The 16,658-nt window shown below is 39.1% G+C and overlaps 1 protein-coding gene across 1 annotated transcript in view; it reads left to right on the plus strand.

Moving 5' to 3' along the window:
• Positions 1–16,658, plus strand: part of LOC124619913 — a 264,971-nt gene that overhangs the window by 58,678 nt on the left and 189,635 nt on the right. The window contains exons 4-5 of the mRNA XM_047146549.1: positions 11,795–11,967; positions 14,449–14,567. Of these exons, the coding sequence (XP_047002505.1) occupies positions 11,904–11,967; positions 14,449–14,567 (183 nt within the window). The 5' untranslated portion in view covers positions 11,795–11,903. The remainder of the gene's footprint in view (positions 1–11,794; positions 11,968–14,448; positions 14,568–16,658) is intronic.

Below are 16,658 nucleotides of genomic sequence, written 5' to 3' on the forward strand. Positions count from 1 at the left end.
CTACTGAACTGTGGGTTGTACGATGATATAGTTTTTAAGGTACATTCAATTGCATATGTAGATATTGTGTGCAAAGAGTGTTGTGAATGGAGTTAGTAGTAAAGAACTAATAAATTAAAATGTCATGCGTGATGTTGAAGTTTTATTAAGTGCAATTTTAAGTAGAAAAGAATTTTCACACAACTCAATGTCTATGACTACGTATCTCTTAACTATATGTCATATAATGGTATAACTTTGCAGGTACATTCAGTGGTATATGTGGGCAGTGTCTGCAAACTACATTGTGAATAGAATCTTTAATAAAGAAGTAATGAATTAAAATGTCGTGTCTGTTACTGAAGTTTTACTACACGAACAGCGAAAGTGTACTAAGCGATAAACTTTTTCCTTTCATCAATTTGTGGGAGATGGAGGGAGCGGTTGGTCAGCCAGAAAAAGTTTTGTGAATGTTTGAAATAATGTGTAAACTTTGTTGTAAGTTGCTAAGTGTCCTCATTCTTAGATGCAGAATGAATAAAATTGGTGTATTTGCTTCCTGTCTGCTAAGCTACTTCAAGACAAACACATGGTTTCTAATTGTAATACTTGTCTGGCTGTGTTAAACTTCTAACATATGATCATACCTCTCAGTAAGTAGCCTATGGTAGTATTTTAAATCTGACCAGTAATTACATGTTGGCCAGGTGACCTGCAACTGGTGTAGGTTCCAGGTTTTGGAATTGTTCTTAGTAATATAGGTACCAAACAAAGCAGCCTGATGATGTTAAACAAGATTTGCCTGTAGGAGTTTCTTTCACATTCATCTGGCAGACAGTATCTTTATACCAATATTGAAACCTGGTACCCCCTCCTCCCTCCATAATACAGCCCGACCAATCAGTCTAAAAGCAACCCTATGTAGACTGTTGGAATGGAAGGTCAGTCAAAGACTTTATCAGCATCTGGAAACAATAATTTGTCTCACCATTTCAAAGTAGATGCCACAGGTCCAGAGCAAGAACTGACAACCTTGTATGATTGGAGTCTGCTGTCAGAGAGGCTTGGTCTTACTCAACTTGTAGAAGGTATATGTCACAATGTGACGGCACTGTATCTTAACCAGATTATATAGCTGATATTTCTGAGCAACTTGGTGTTATAAATTTATCATCCCATTGGCATTTTCGAGTTAAAAAGTTGACTCTTCCATAATAATTGACTTGTACAGCAAAACGGGTTTCCTCTTTGCATTTGCCATAAATGGAATAGCAAATATATCATCAGCCTTGTATGCCAATGACTCCTGTTTGCACTGCAGCTGTGTATAATTATTTTCAGCTGAATGTCATCTTCAGATAGCCATTCAGCTGACATTCATGTGTTCGAGTTATGTCTGGACAACCAATGGCCGGAAGTGGTAAATGCCCTCTGCTTTTTGGTGCAGTTCTGCCATGAACTGACATTATTGCCTCACATAAAGCAACTCAAGCTTGTATTTGGAACTGCCTGTGCTTTCTCAAAAACGGGACCCTATGCACCTCAGTGGAACCTGCTTTACGACTGGAATTTCCCATACAAAACCTGTCCATAGTGTAGTAGTTGAAGTAGGTATTTCACCATTAAAGGTACACCACCGACAACTCTTAAAAACGTGGTTGCGACTTACTGTATTTCAGAACATCCTTATTAGACAACGCATTCCCGTAACCCCAACATCCTTCCTCTTACAAGTCGTTTTTAAACAGGGAGAACAGCAGTGGTTAGACTAAAAGAAATGCATCCTCTTGAAACTTATCCACCTACCGTAAGTCCTAATATTCATCACTGTAGGTTGTGTTTGTTCCTCCATGACCAAACGACCTGTAGTCTGATGTATACTAATTGCTCCAAGGGCGATGAGGAAGTGGGCTACGCATTTATCAACAAATAGGTTTATGAACAACACTTCGTTCCCACTGAATGTGGCTTCTGCACCGCAGAATTAATAGCAGTATGCAGAGCTCTTGGACGAGTACAGCTTCAGCCTACCAGAAATATTCTCCTGTAGAATGATCCTTCAGAAGTTTGAAGGTGATTGAAACGTACTCTTTGGAATGTCCTTTAGTCTCTGCCTGTTACAGACTTTTTTATGAACTCCACAATACAGGAACTTTCCTGATATTCCACTGGATATTGAGCTGTATAGGCAACCTGGGCAGTTAGTGTGCTGATGTACATGAGCTAAGGCAGCCTCTAATATGGATCTGCTGGCTGTACAGTAGGTGAAGCTGATTTGCAGGTACATCACAGGAGGTGCAGCTTACAAAAATGGGGAGCAGAATGGATGACTAACATCCATCCCAAACTTACCCTGAACAAGAAAAGAAGTGGAGGAAGTCACTCTGCCCCTCTCCAAAAGAAACTGCAGCGTTCCATCTCTTCACACACGACTACACACAGTTGGAAGAAAACCTCACTCAGTGTACCTGTAGAATGACTCTGACATTCTGCCACATTCTCAAAGGACATCCAGACTCGCTTGATGGACAATATAGATTATATCTTGATGAATTGTAGCCACATATCCTAGATTATTATGTTACAAAACAGCTCAAGTTTTAATATTTCTGCAGGAATGATAATATTGTCAGTTGGTTTGAAGTATTCATTTTAGCAGTTGACTTGTGGGATGAAGTTAGGCAGGGGACACCACCTGCAGCTTTTTTTTGCTTTAGGTGGTGGTTCCGACCTATCTCCACTCCAGTCCGGACATCAACTCTAAATCTTGCTTCCCTGTACTAGAAATTGATCTATTTTATTTTTCCTTATCACCCGCAATACATTGAATGTGTTTTCCTTTTTGTGATATCGTGTCCTAATGTTGAAGTAGCCTGCTTATAGTGGGAGAAACTTGACCGTTCCCTTCCTCCTCCTTTCACCTGTGCGTGGTCTGCATCTCCTTCTATCGATACTCTTTTTCACTGTTCTCTGTAAGTCGTTTCTTGTTACAGCACCGCTCCTCTTGACCGCACTCTGTTCACATTACTCACAAAACTCTTCCACTCATTATTATTTGTGATTATAAAAAGACTAACAACTGCCTGTTCAGTTCCTTGGAAACCCTGTTTATTATCACCATCTCAACATGAACCTGTGGAAGTGCCTCTTTGTCATCTTAGGGAAAAGGGGGAGAGGGAGGGGTACATCTGTGGCCATATAATTAATGAAGATAGAATCTGCTTTTTTTTCCCAAAAAATAAGAGCTGTAACAAGCTCATCATCTACCCAGCACACTTGGGGGTGTGAAAAATTTGTTTGAAATGTGTTCCTACTACTGATGAGTAATGGAGGATTCCAGTTGCAGGAATGTAATGCTCAGCTTATCCATGACATTTTTGTAAAGACACCTGTGCCCATTAGGTTTTTTAAAATGAAAATACCTAAGGGAACTCAGCTAATTGTAACTGGCTATTTATGCTACACATTTGTGCCCCGAGCTAGGGTTTGGTTAAGACTGCCTGTCTTCTGGTACTGTCAGCTCTATGAGTACTTCAGCAAGTTCTCAAAGTGCATATAGACTCACTTGATGCACAACATAACCTCTGATCCAGGAATGCTGCAAATTGCCGTGCAAAGTGACAAGTATGAGGGGTAGTTATAACATTTTAATTACCACCTCAAAAATATAAATTACAAAATTAATTTTTTATTTGTTAGGAATCATGGTACACATTGAAATCTCAATATCACATTACCATAGCATGCCATGAGAGCAGTTGAAACAAAACGACACAATCCATAGGTAAAATTGTGTATTGTATTGTAACTTGTTTTTGGTGACAGTGACAATTTTGCAGCAGTATCAGACCAATTTAGACAACTAAGGAGTCATTTATGCTGCTGTACTTATCCATTCTTTAAACACTGTCAATCTTTCCATCAAAATGATTTTTTTGACCCTTTGAAAATGATGAATCGCTTAACATTATGACTCATGTAGGTGATGTCTCTGTTTTGTTTGTGTGTGCCCCAAGCCTTTGTCCAAAAGTAACAATTATCCTATAATCTGAACCATCATTTACTCACAGGGAGACCCTCTCATTCTGTGATATCACACAGTGACAAGGTACCTTTGCCTCAGCTGACCTCTACACAAGTACTTTATATGGCTGCGTCATTTCTTTGCCCCATGGCAAACAACAGGAGCTCGAGAGTCATATGTATGTGTTGTGTTTCAATAATCCTCACTTACCTCACTTATTATGAAGATATTAATTCATTAATTTATTCTTACTTTGTATTCTGTAAATCCCATCATGAAGACCCATTATGAATGTGGAATGAATCAAGTTCATCTACATCTACATTCATACTTTGCAAGCCACCGTGCAGTGCATGGTGGTGGGTACATTGTACCACTACTAGTCTTATCTTTTCCTGCCCAACTGCAAATGCAGAAAAAGAAAATAATCTATATGCTTCCATGCTAGCTGTAATTTCTCTTATTGTGTCTTCATGGTCATTACAGGAAATGTTCACTGACAGCAGTAGATTCATTCTGCAGTCAGCAGCCAATTCCTGTTCTCCAAATTTTTGCAATAATATTTTCAAAATGAATGTAGTCGTCCCTCCAGTGATTCCCAGTTGAATTCACGAAGCACCTCTGTAATACATGTGTGTTGAGTGAACCTACCAGTAACAAATGTAGCAACTTGCCTCTGAGTTGTTTTGATATGTTCCTTTAATCTGACCTTGTGGGGATCCCAAACATTTGAGCAGCACTTAGGAATGGGCCATGCTGTTGTTCTGTATGTGATCTCCATATATCTGAGCAACATTTGCCTAAAATTCTCCCTCTGTAATACATGCGTATTGATTGAACCTACCAGTAACAAACGCAGCAACTTGCCTCTGGGTTGGTTCGATATGTTTCTTTAATCTGACCTTGTGGGTATCCCAAACATTTGAGCAGCACTTAGGAATGGGTCATGCTGTTGTTCTGTATGTGATCTCCATATATCTGAGCAACATTTGCCTAAAATTCTCCCGGTGAAATGAAGTCTGTCATTCTTCTTCCCTGCCACTGACCTTACATGCTCTTTCCATTTCATATCACTATGCAGTTTTTCATCTGGATATTTAATTGTTGTGACTGTGTCAAGCTGCAGTTTTGCATCTGGATACAATTGTTGTGACTGTGTCAAGCAGCACTGATACTATAGTCTAATCTTACAAGGTTAGCTTTCCTACTTAGCTGCATTAACTTACATTTTTCTATACTTAGAATGAACTGCCATTTATTGCACCTAGTAGAAATTTTGAGTTTTTATGCCTCAGACAATGATGATGCTTCACTGTACACTACAGCATCATCAGCAATCACAGAGTGCTACTCACCGTATCTGTCAGATCATTTTTGTATATAGAGAACAAGAGAAGTCCTATCACACTTTCCTGGGGCACTTCTGATGATACCTTTCTCTCTGAGGAACACTCACCATCCAGGACAACGTTCTGGGTTCTGTTACTTGAGAGGTTTCGGGTCTCTCTCATATCTGGAAACCAATTCCATATTCTCAGGCCTTTGTTAACAGTCTGCAGTGGAACACTGTCAGTCACTTTCCAGAAATCTGGGAATATGGAATCTACCTATTGCCCTTTGTCCATGGTTCACAGGATATTGTAAGAAAAGTGCAAGCTGAGTTTAGCATGAGCAATATTTCCTAAATGCTTCCTGATTTGTGGGCAGAAGCTTTTCTGTGTCAAGTAAATTTATTATATTTCAACTTAGAATATGCCACAGCAAAATGATGTTAAGAATATTGATCCGTAATTTTGTATGTCTGCTCTTTCACTGTTCTTATATCACCTGCACTTTTTCTAGTTCTTTGGGATTTCATGCTGGGTGAGAGATTCATAATAAATGGAAACTAAATAAGGAGCCAGTGCCAAAGAAACTGAATTGTGATTCCATCTGGACCTTGTGACTTATGACTTGCTTGTTTTCAACTATCAGTTGCTTCTCAGTGCCAGGGATGCCCATTTGTATGTCCTCCAAATGGGAATCTGTGTGAAGGTCAAACAATTGCATGTTTGTATAATTCTTCTATGCAAATGGTGTTTTAAACACAGAATTTAAAATTTCAGCTGTTCTTTTGCTGTTTTCTATTACCATGCCGGACAGGTTGATGAATGACTAAAGCCTTTGCCCTGCTTAGTGATTTTACATAGGATCAGAATTTTTTCAGATTCTTGGCAAGATCTTTCATGAAGTTACGATGGTCGAAGTTGTTGTATGCTTTATGTATTGATCTTTTTATAGACATAAGAATTTCTACTAAATCGTGCCTGTTGACATTTCCATTTTTCTTTTCGAATCAAAAGTGTAACAATCTCCACTTCCTCAGCATTTTCCGAATTTTGTTCTTAAGTGATTGTGTGTCTTTTCCATCCTTAATTCATTTACTGAGCCCATACTCGTCCAGAGCACAGTTTACAATGAGTTTAAACTTTTCCTATAATCCCTGTGTGTCCATTGTAATGAACTTAATGATGTCTATTCATTGTTAAAAAATATTTCGGCTCAACCACTTGTTTATAGCGTAAACAAGTGGTTGAGCTGAAATATTTTTCAACATTGAAATTGACAACCATGACCTCTGATCCAGTATGGATAAAATAAATGTCTATTCATTATCTAAATAGGATGCTAACAACTGCTTATCTGCTCTTTCCAGCATACACGCTCTCCAAGCCTTCCTGATGGATTTGTTAACTTTAGCAACCTTCATTGGTGTAATGAGATCATGATCACTAATCCTTGTGTCTCTACTTACACTATCAGTAAGGTCAGGCTTGTTTGTAGCTATGAAGTTTACAGTATTTCCATTGCATGTGGATTGTCAAACTACAGTGGAACATTGATTTTACATTCTCTGACTCTGTGTGTTTCACAATTCTACACCATAATTCGTAGGCACTGTGAAAAACCCATAAGGTTAATGCTGAAAATTCACTAATTTTATAATTCTTGCTAGTAAAGTTTATGTCAATTCTAAGTACTTACTTGACATCTCATTTGACTTCATCCTGTTTTCTTCCTATTGACATTTGATGTGACTGAATGAGCTATAAGTGGCTTGAAAGATGGATGGTTTGCACCACGGGTAATGACAGAATTAAGGGAATATTTCAGGCCATTGTGGAGAGGGGTGATGTGAGAGAGGAAATGCTGATATAATCCATGATCGGTTTTGCCAACACAAGTTGCAACATTTAGCTTCACCATGCAATTATAACACAACTACTGCTAGGTTGCAGTGGTAATTGATAAACAAGATACTTGACGTGAAGTGTTCCGGACCGAGCCAATATGTGACTGAGGGCCCCCAGGCACCACCTCTTCTTGTGCACTTATAACTCAGTCTCATCTTTTTGCATGTATTTATGATGTGTTGTATTTAGCAGCAATATCAATCATCAACCTTTTAAATTCAAACACTGAGTCTCAAAGAATATGCTCAGTCATAACCGAGGAAACGTTTCACCTTTCTGAGTAGTGAACTACTATTGGTTGGTGACTTGTTAAGTCATCCAATAGCCAGCGCACCCATCACATCACACTAATACATGTAAAATGAGCTCACATCCTGGATGTGTGGAGAGGGGGAGTGGACCTTCAGTGATGGGAGTGCAGGTAGTAGTGAAAGCATTTTGTGAGGTGCTGAAAATATAATTTTCGTGCCGATGATTGTACTGTGACAGAGATGTCACACGAAAATAGAACAAAAAATTTTGTGATAGCACATTTTACAGATTTTCACGTTCAAATATGACATGATACAGTCGCATCAACTACATACGCTAATCGTGCATTTACTTTGCAGAACACACACACCACACACGTAGATTGTAAAGATTGGCAGCTGTAATGGAGGGCATGAAGTGAAACTTTAGACCTTAGCTTTCTTTCAAATTTACACTGTGTACAGAAATTAACTGAGCCGACTTCTAATAAGCTTGTAACAACAGCAGAGAAATAAACTCATTTTTTCATGTCTCTGTTTCTCTCATCAAGCCTAAAATAACACTCTGATGGTGGTGAGAATACGATTGCAGCTCATAAAAAAAGCATTAAACAATATCAGCAATGTGATTCTTCAGTTTCTCCTGGCATATTTCTTGCTTGAACAGTCCTCAGGTGTACTGCCGGTCCATAGTGTCCAACGGGCACAATATTTCGGCAATCAGACAAGTCGCCATCGTCAGGTGCGCTGATGAACTGAGCTTCTGAGGGTGGGCTCCCCTTGCGAGGCACTCTCTTGGCGGTCCACGCCCACGCGTCAGTGGTCGCTGAGATGCTGGCATCGACGTCTTTGGTAGCGTCGGTGAAATTGCCTCGTTCGCCCTAGTCACCCATTTGTTTCCTTTGTTGAGCATCTTTTTAGTTAGACTCAGTGCTGGTTCCCATGCCCTGCTGAGGTTGTAGCCACAATCTCAGTTGATGAGTCCATCCCTGGTACGAATTTCAATAGCCTCTCTAACGTCACTGTCCCAGTATTTAGATGTCTGTGCCAAGACCCTGTATGTTGGTAGTCCATTTCGTGATTTTTGGACAAACAGTGCACTGCGATCGCCGACTTGTTGGGGTACCCAAGTCGAGTGTGCCTCTGATGTTCATGGCAATGATCTTTGATGGTGCACGCTGTCTGTCCAACGTAAGTCGTCCCACATTGACATGGAATCTGATTTATGCCGACCTTCTGCAAACCAAAATTGTCTTTGACACTTCCCAATACTGGGTGTACCATAATGAAATGAGCGTTTTTTTTGTGAAAATGGAACACTGGAATTGAAAAGTAAAAACATTTTATTCAAAGTACTGATCATTACTTTCTATACATTTTGACCACCTTTCTGGCAATTTGTGGACACCACACCAATAGAAATGTTTGTCTTTTGAAGCAAACCAATCAGACATCCAATTTTCGACTTCTTCGTAGGAATCGATGTGTTCCTCAGCCAATGTGTGTCCCATTGATGAAAACAAATGGTCGTCAGAAGGGGCCAAGTCTGGTGAATACGGCGAGTGGGGTAGTATCTCCCAGCCAAGTGTTTTGATTGTATCATGAACCAGTTTTACTTAGTGTGCAGGTGAATTGTAATGTAAAAAAATTACTTTGCCATGTCTTCTGGCCCTTTCTGGTCTTTTCTCGATCAATGCATAGTTCAAATTAATCATTTGTTGTCTGTAGCGATTAGTATTCACAGTTTCACCGGGTTTGAGAAGCTTGTGATACACCACACCTTTCTGATCCCACGAAACACAGAGTATTGTCTTCTTCCCGAATCGATCTGATTTTGCAGTCGATGTTGATGGTTGTCCCGGATTAACCCATGATTTTTCTCGTTTAGGATTCTTACAATAAATCCATTTTTCATCGCCAGTAACAATTCTATGCAAAATTGGTTTTCTTTCATGTCTTTGGAGCAAAATTTGACAAATGGTTTTTCGGTTTTCCATCTGTCTTTCATTCAACTTATGTGGCACCCATTTTCAACACTTTTGGATCTTTCACATAGCTTTCAAACGGTCAGAAATTGTTTGTTGTGCAACATTTAGCATTGCTGCCATTTGCTTCTGACTCAAAGTATCATCTTCATCCAATATTGCTTGCAATTCGGTGTCTTCGAACTTTTTTGGTGGTCTTCCACATTCTTCATTTCTTACGTCAAAATCCTTATTTCTGAACCATTGAAACCATCTTTTGCATGTTGCTTCTGATAGAGCATGATCACCATATGCCTCGACAAGCATTTGATGCGACTCTGCAGCACTTTTTTTTTCAAATGAAAACAAAAAATTAATGCTTTCCACAAATCATCACTTTCTGGTACAAAATTCGACATTGTTAACACGATGAAAACATATGGTGTTGTTTGTTCCATGACTTGATGTGTACTAAATATCTTTGACAGATATCATACCAACCAAACAAAAACAAAATTAAAGCTCGTTCACAACAAATGTTCCCTATTGACACATTTGTATCTTAACGCTCATTTCATACCGGTACACCTGGTAATGCTTGTGTTTTATTTGGTGGGTAAAAGACAGTTCGTACTCTGTGTTTCCTCAATATTCATCCTATTTTCCCCAATAATTCGACAGTATACGGTATATAGGCAGTGATTATCTCTTTCTCTGTCACTTCTTCCGTCTCCACACACTGTACTGTAGAGGTGGAGCGGAAAGCACGTCTTATTTGCCATTTGGAGTACAAGGCCGGTAAGACAACAGTCTCAGGGTTCTGTCTCTGGTTACTAATGGCTGTCCTCTCCCTGATGGTAGTATTCGACTTGATCGGTTTAGTTCTTGTCAGAGCCAGAAAACATACCAGTGTCTTGGCACAGACATCTAAATACTGGGACAGCATCGTTAGAGAGGCTGTCGAAATTCGTACCAGGGATGGACTCATCAACCAAGATTGTGGCTACAACCTCAGCAGGGCATGGGAACCAGCATTGAGTCTAATTAAAAAGACACTCAGCTGAGGAAATGAACGGGTGACTAGGGCAGACGAGGCAATTACACTGATGCCACCATAGATGCCGACGCCACTGTCTCAGCGACTACTGACGCGCGGGCGCGGACCGTGGAGAGAACGCCTTGCGAGGGGAGGGGATTTAATACGCCCGCCTGCTCTCAGGAGCTCAGTTCGTCAGCGGACCTGACGGTGGCGACATGTCTGATTGCCGAAATATTGTGGCCATTGGACACTATGGACCGCAGTACACCCGTGGACTGTTCAAGCAATATCAGCAATGTTGACAAAGTTTGTCATTAATTAGATGTTCACATTTATGCTTATGGTTTAACCACTTAGGTTCTGAGATGTTTTTGGCTTAATTCAACATGTTCATAATTTTTTTTGTGTGTGTGAACACAAAGGTTGATCTCTCAAAAATGAGTGTTTTGAACATATAATTTGGTTTGTAGCGTGTTGGAAAATAGGTCTATTACCTTGTATCCAGATACCAATTTCAATTTTTTGATGAGTTTTTACTTGCTGTTGCACATCTGTGATTTTTTTAAAAACTGATGAAGTTCATTACCACAAATTTTTGTATAAACATTGTAGTGTACATTTAATTTCTTTCACTTACACAGAATTTATATGAAATATTGGAGAGGATTCAAATTTTTAATCATATACACCAATTACATGTGTTTTTGCTCATATTTTGGGGGTTTTAACATTTTCCTTGATTCTGCATTTTCCTCAGTCTTGCATTTTTAAAGCATGGACCACATGAAAATGTAAAATAGGGGTTTCACTGTAGCTTCTAGCTAATTTTCGGGAAATATTTTAGGTCTGCTTCTCAAGACTGTCAAAACCTGCTGCTATGAACCCATAGATGTCCCACTCTATACACTGTAAGTTAACGTCTCCCGTCTCAGTAATTTTACGTGGTCAGAATATTTCCGCGCTACTGAGTATGGACTTTTTTGAATCAGTTTACAGCTATTACAATAGGATTAGCTTGAGAGTTACAAAAACCAGTAAAATTCCCACACAACAAAATTTTTTTTTTTTTACATTTAGATCTTTATATTATATTCAGGCTCCGCATACAAATGGAGCAGAATTATGTAAACACTTCAGTGTAGTTTTATTGTTGCAATTAAGGGAATACATACTCGACTACTGGAAGGGAAATAATTGAATAAATAAAATTGTACTTTGTTAAGAGTGAATTGTAATGCAACTCTTGAAAGAATTGTTAAGACTTATTTAATCGAGTTTGATTAATGATCACTGTTACTTTTCAGACTGATCGGAAGAGAAGTCCATTGGAATGGAATTTTCTTGAGGACAAATGTGGTGCAGTACTTCGCACCTCCATTTTCAGTTAACTTGAATGGACAGCCTGATGCCATTATGCTGCTTGAGATACTTCTCATATTTGGTTTAAGTATTTGGAATGGCTCACATGCACATTTAGGTAAATGTTGATGAACAATGTTGTCAGTGAAACATTATTTTATTAGTTGACTCTAATGAAGCACTATGAAACCAGTGTAAAAAGTAAGTAAAGTAGGTTTCTAAGTACAGAGTATACTTTGGATGTGAATTTAATGTTGTAAGTTGCTGACATCTGCATGAGAAAGACAAGTGTTAAACTAAAAGTCTTAGACAACAAAAATAACATATCTACTGTCTGGATCACAAAAACTCAGTAGTGCGAGAGAAAACAATGTTCATTATGATTGAAGACAACACTATGTATGTTATAGCTAAGGCTGCAGGCTCGTGGAACACAGAATGGAGCTAATACCTTCTGTAACTCTCACCTCCTAAACCAACTGTGAGTGAAATGCTCACGTCACCAGCCAGAACAAATACAACTCTCAAGAATGTAACAAAACATGAAAAAGATAGCTCTTGGGGGATTAAATACAGGTAAACAAATTCTTGTGAATGTATGCTTTCCCGGCGTATACAGCTGGCGAAGAGTTCTCGGGCTTCCAGCCGGGTGGCGGTGTCTTCAAACTGCGATGTTTCGACGAGTGACATACTCGTCATCTTCTGGTGAAGATGATGAGTATGTCACTCATCGAAACGTTGCAGTTTGAAGACACCACCACCCGGCTGGAAGCCCGAGAACTCTTCGCCAAAGAAATTCTTATTATTCCAGTGACTAAGACAGCACTAAGCCATCAGCACATGGACTGTGCATTCAAACAGTGATGTCGAACCTAGCGGATTTCTGATGTCATATCATGGAAAAGCACAATGGTGAGTCTTTCAGTATGTGCAAAGCAATAACGAGGATGACATATATTCTGAATGGGTGTTTGAACTTGGACCACTGAATGGAAGCACACCACTTATGTCACAAGAATGCCATCTGTTTTTAGTACGCAGCTTCGATACACAATATTGGCTTTCACTTAAAACCTATGTTTGGTTGGTTTTATGTTGTAACATAACATCTTATGAATGTATGGTGTTTCAAAGCACCAGCCAATTGATCTCTCGAAAACCTGTGATTTATAGGTGGTACAATTTGTTGTGATAAAGTTGTAGGAAACATCATGTTAGTGGTTAAATAATTTTCAAATTATAACTAGCGTGTTATGGAAATATACCATTTTGAGTTAAAGGCACATTGAAGATCCATGAAAAACAAATTTTTCTTGGTGTGATTTATTAGAGGTACATTTCAGTTAATAATGTGTCAGCAGTTAATGCCTTCAGAAGATAATAACATTCAAGACAATGTCAAATGTTGTGGAAGTTCAGTGTAGAGTATTGAACAGAGACGCTGAGACAAGTGTTAATTTGTATTGCACTATTTGTAATGGTATTTTTGTGAGCTGATGTCCTTACTGACTGTGTTTGGAACTTTCCTTTCTGCCTTATAAAATGTTCATGGAGACTGAAGTTTTTATTTATGTATACTACAGACAGAGCAACAGGATTAGCATACAGACAAGGAATAAATGTGCATTTTAATAGAGGTGACTTAAGAATTTTACAGTTGCCCATTTCGCAAACACTGCGATTTGCGTCCCAGAGACAGCTGACAAGTGTTACTGGTGCATACTGTGAGCGTTCGGCAGTACATTGAACTCGACATACCTAGTGTTGATGTTTGAAAGCACGGTCTAAGTGTCAGTGGCCTTAGGATGACCGTAAGGAAGAAGAGTGACCATGATAAATGCCAGGATATATTACAGTCGGGTGATTTAGGAGAGCTCGACAGGTCGTATCCTTCAGCCATTGTGCATAGGGTAACTAATAAAATCCCATTTGAATATACCTGGTAATGAGGAATGTCACACCAAATTAAAAATGTTGGCACCAAGATGAGTATACTAAAATATTCACAAACCAGGCATGCCATTGAGACATGCTGTGTGTGTGAGTTGCGTTTGTGTGAGTGTGTCTGTTGTCTTTTTTCCATAAAGGCCTTGTTGGCCTAAAGCTCATTTTGTGACAGTCTCTTTGTTGTGCCTCTCTGTGACTCAGCATCTTGCTATATGGCGAGTAGCAACTATCTTTTTCTTAATATTATTACATTCCTTCCTAGATTTTCCATAGTTTGATTTAGATACGGAAGTTATTTAGTTAAGAAGTAAATCACAATAAAATTAAAATAAATATCCTTGTGGATTCAGAATGTATGTTTGTGCAACTCACTGATTGTTTTTTGCCTTTTGTATTCCCATTTCTGTTTTATCTGCATACAGGAGCAGTTTAACATTCTTGAACTTGTCTTATTCCTCTATGTAGGTGGGACATTTAGACTTTAGACTGTAATAATTAACAAGTGAAGTTGAGATGCCAGGTTTTTCACCATTACCTCAGCCCAAACATTGTATCATTGTTACTGTTGTTGTTGTCATTTTAAAAATTTCTTTTAAATCAAATAATGTTACTTTTTATTTCTATTTACTCATGTGATGCTTTATTGTTACAGAGCATCCAGAATTGTGTGTGGTGAGTTCTTTGGAAACACCGTATTTCACTCCTTGGCTTGAAACTCCTCGCAAGGCACGTGGCTGTTGGGCGACTCCACATGCTTCCAGTGTAGCTGAGGTGTGTATAATTGTAAATGATTCACATAGTTAAAATTTTCTGAACAATTGTATTCTGCTCATTATATTTATTTGAAAAAGCTTATTATTGTTATTAAATTTGTTTATTGCATGTCTTGAAACATACTTCATTTTTTTTTCCTCAAATAAATCAGGTGTTTTACAATGGTCACTGTGAAAATTGTGAGAGTTATTGGTGTTGATCAAGTTTCACACTTCTAGGATCTCGCATGAAAATAGCAGTGTGTGTGTGTGTGTGTGTGTGTGTGTGTGTGTGTGTGTGTGTGTGTGTGTTTCAGTAACAGCTATTCATTCCAGTTATTGTTCCGTTCAGCCTTGGATTTGAAACAGGAGCATTTCTGTGTGAAAATTCCTGAAATTTAAATGGATGTTTAATATCACCCCTTATTGAGATCTGTGTTTCTCTTTGGGACTTATCTTTTGTTTAACAGTTTGACACTGAAAAAAAAAAAAGTTGAAAAAGAAAGTGGGTCTGAATGTTCACAATAGTGGAAAACAGAGCGACCAATTAACAGCAGTAAAAAGTTCCAGCGCAGTGTCACTGTAAGCTGACCAGTTTGATGTGTGTGGGGTGATTATAAAATGAAATTAAAAAAATTCAAAAAAATCACTATAACAAATGACACAGTATGTGCAAGACTAGAGGTAGAAAATAAATACTGTCCCTGTTGTAACCCTAAAAGGAAAATATTACCAAATTCCATTGACTTGACTTCACAAAAAATAGCATGTCATAGTTATTTTGAATCTGTCATTAGGTATGGTATCATTTCTGGGGAAGTACAACTAGTGTATCTTGAATACTAAAACTGCAGGGGAAACTTATAAGATACATGTGTCCTGCACAGAAACAGAATCTTGTTGCTCATTACTTTGGAAACTACAAATCATAACTGCTCCCTGCACATGCATTTATGGAATTACAATGTTCCTACACAGCAGACAAAATTATGTGCGCAGAATCATTTGAACCACACATATAACATGAGAAAGAAAAATAATTTTATACTACCCATGCACAAAGTGAAATTATATGCATGGACTCACAGTATAAGGGGATGACAATATATAACAACTTGTGAATTCTTCTCGGGTTATCAGCTGAGTAGTGGCGTCATCTTGTCGCAACGTTTCAATGATTTTCGTATCCATCATCTTCTGGCAAAGTGTCGGGATGCTGTGTTCTGCACCTTAGTACAAAGAGCCAGGTCGATCTGTGACAGTGAGAGTTTCCCGCGTGAGTTAGCACTTCTGTGGGAAACCTTCTGGAAGAATGGCTGCACCAAGACAAAAATAAGGCACACCTTGTGTGCAGACAAGAGGTGGGAGGTGAACCAGGAGATGAAGCAAAATGTGTGGTGTTTCTGCCTTATGCTGGACCGCCAACAGCAAAGATCGCAAGAATATTCAAGAAGCACGAAATAATGACCATCTTTCAGCACCGAAAAAAGTCAGAGATATACTTGACTCAACCAAAGACCAACTGGGGCCACAGACGCTGGGCATTTACAGTCCTGAATCTCCCAGTGCTGTTCTGAACACATCAGGAATGTACGACTAGGACAGACAAACAAGTCCACTGTAGCAGAACATAGCATTATCGAGAGACACACTTTCGAATTCGAAAAAACAAAGAAGCTGTGCAGTGCCAACGGTTTCTGGGACTCAATCTTCAAAGAGGCAGTGGAGATACGTCTGCACAACAATTTAGTAAACAGGGATAGCTGTTTTCAGCTCAGTGCAGTGAGGAATCTCACAGTTGACAAAATATGTCAGGAATGCTCTGATCTGAAGGCAGTGGCATCCGCAGACAGATTGGATAGCCACCGGGCCTTGATGCCGGTCCGCGCCGCGGACCGGGAGAATGGTAGGTTGCCCAATTTGTCGTCATAGCTAATGGCTTGGAGGAGCTGCAATTTGTAAGAATTTGCTCCTAATCACTTACGAAGAATTTCCCTCGCTATTGGCTGAGGTGTATTCAGTTCCGCACTAGCTTCATAGGTGGACTTCGTGGTAGTTTGCAACATAATGTCCCTCAATTCGTCCACTGCCTGTGCTGGATGCCCAGTTG

Source organism: Schistocerca americana, chromosome 6 (assembly GCF_021461395.2).
Source record: "Schistocerca americana isolate TAMUIC-IGC-003095 chromosome 6, iqSchAmer2.1, whole genome shotgun sequence".
Classification (NCBI taxonomy): Eukaryota; Metazoa; Arthropoda; class Insecta; order Orthoptera; family Acrididae; genus Schistocerca; species Schistocerca americana.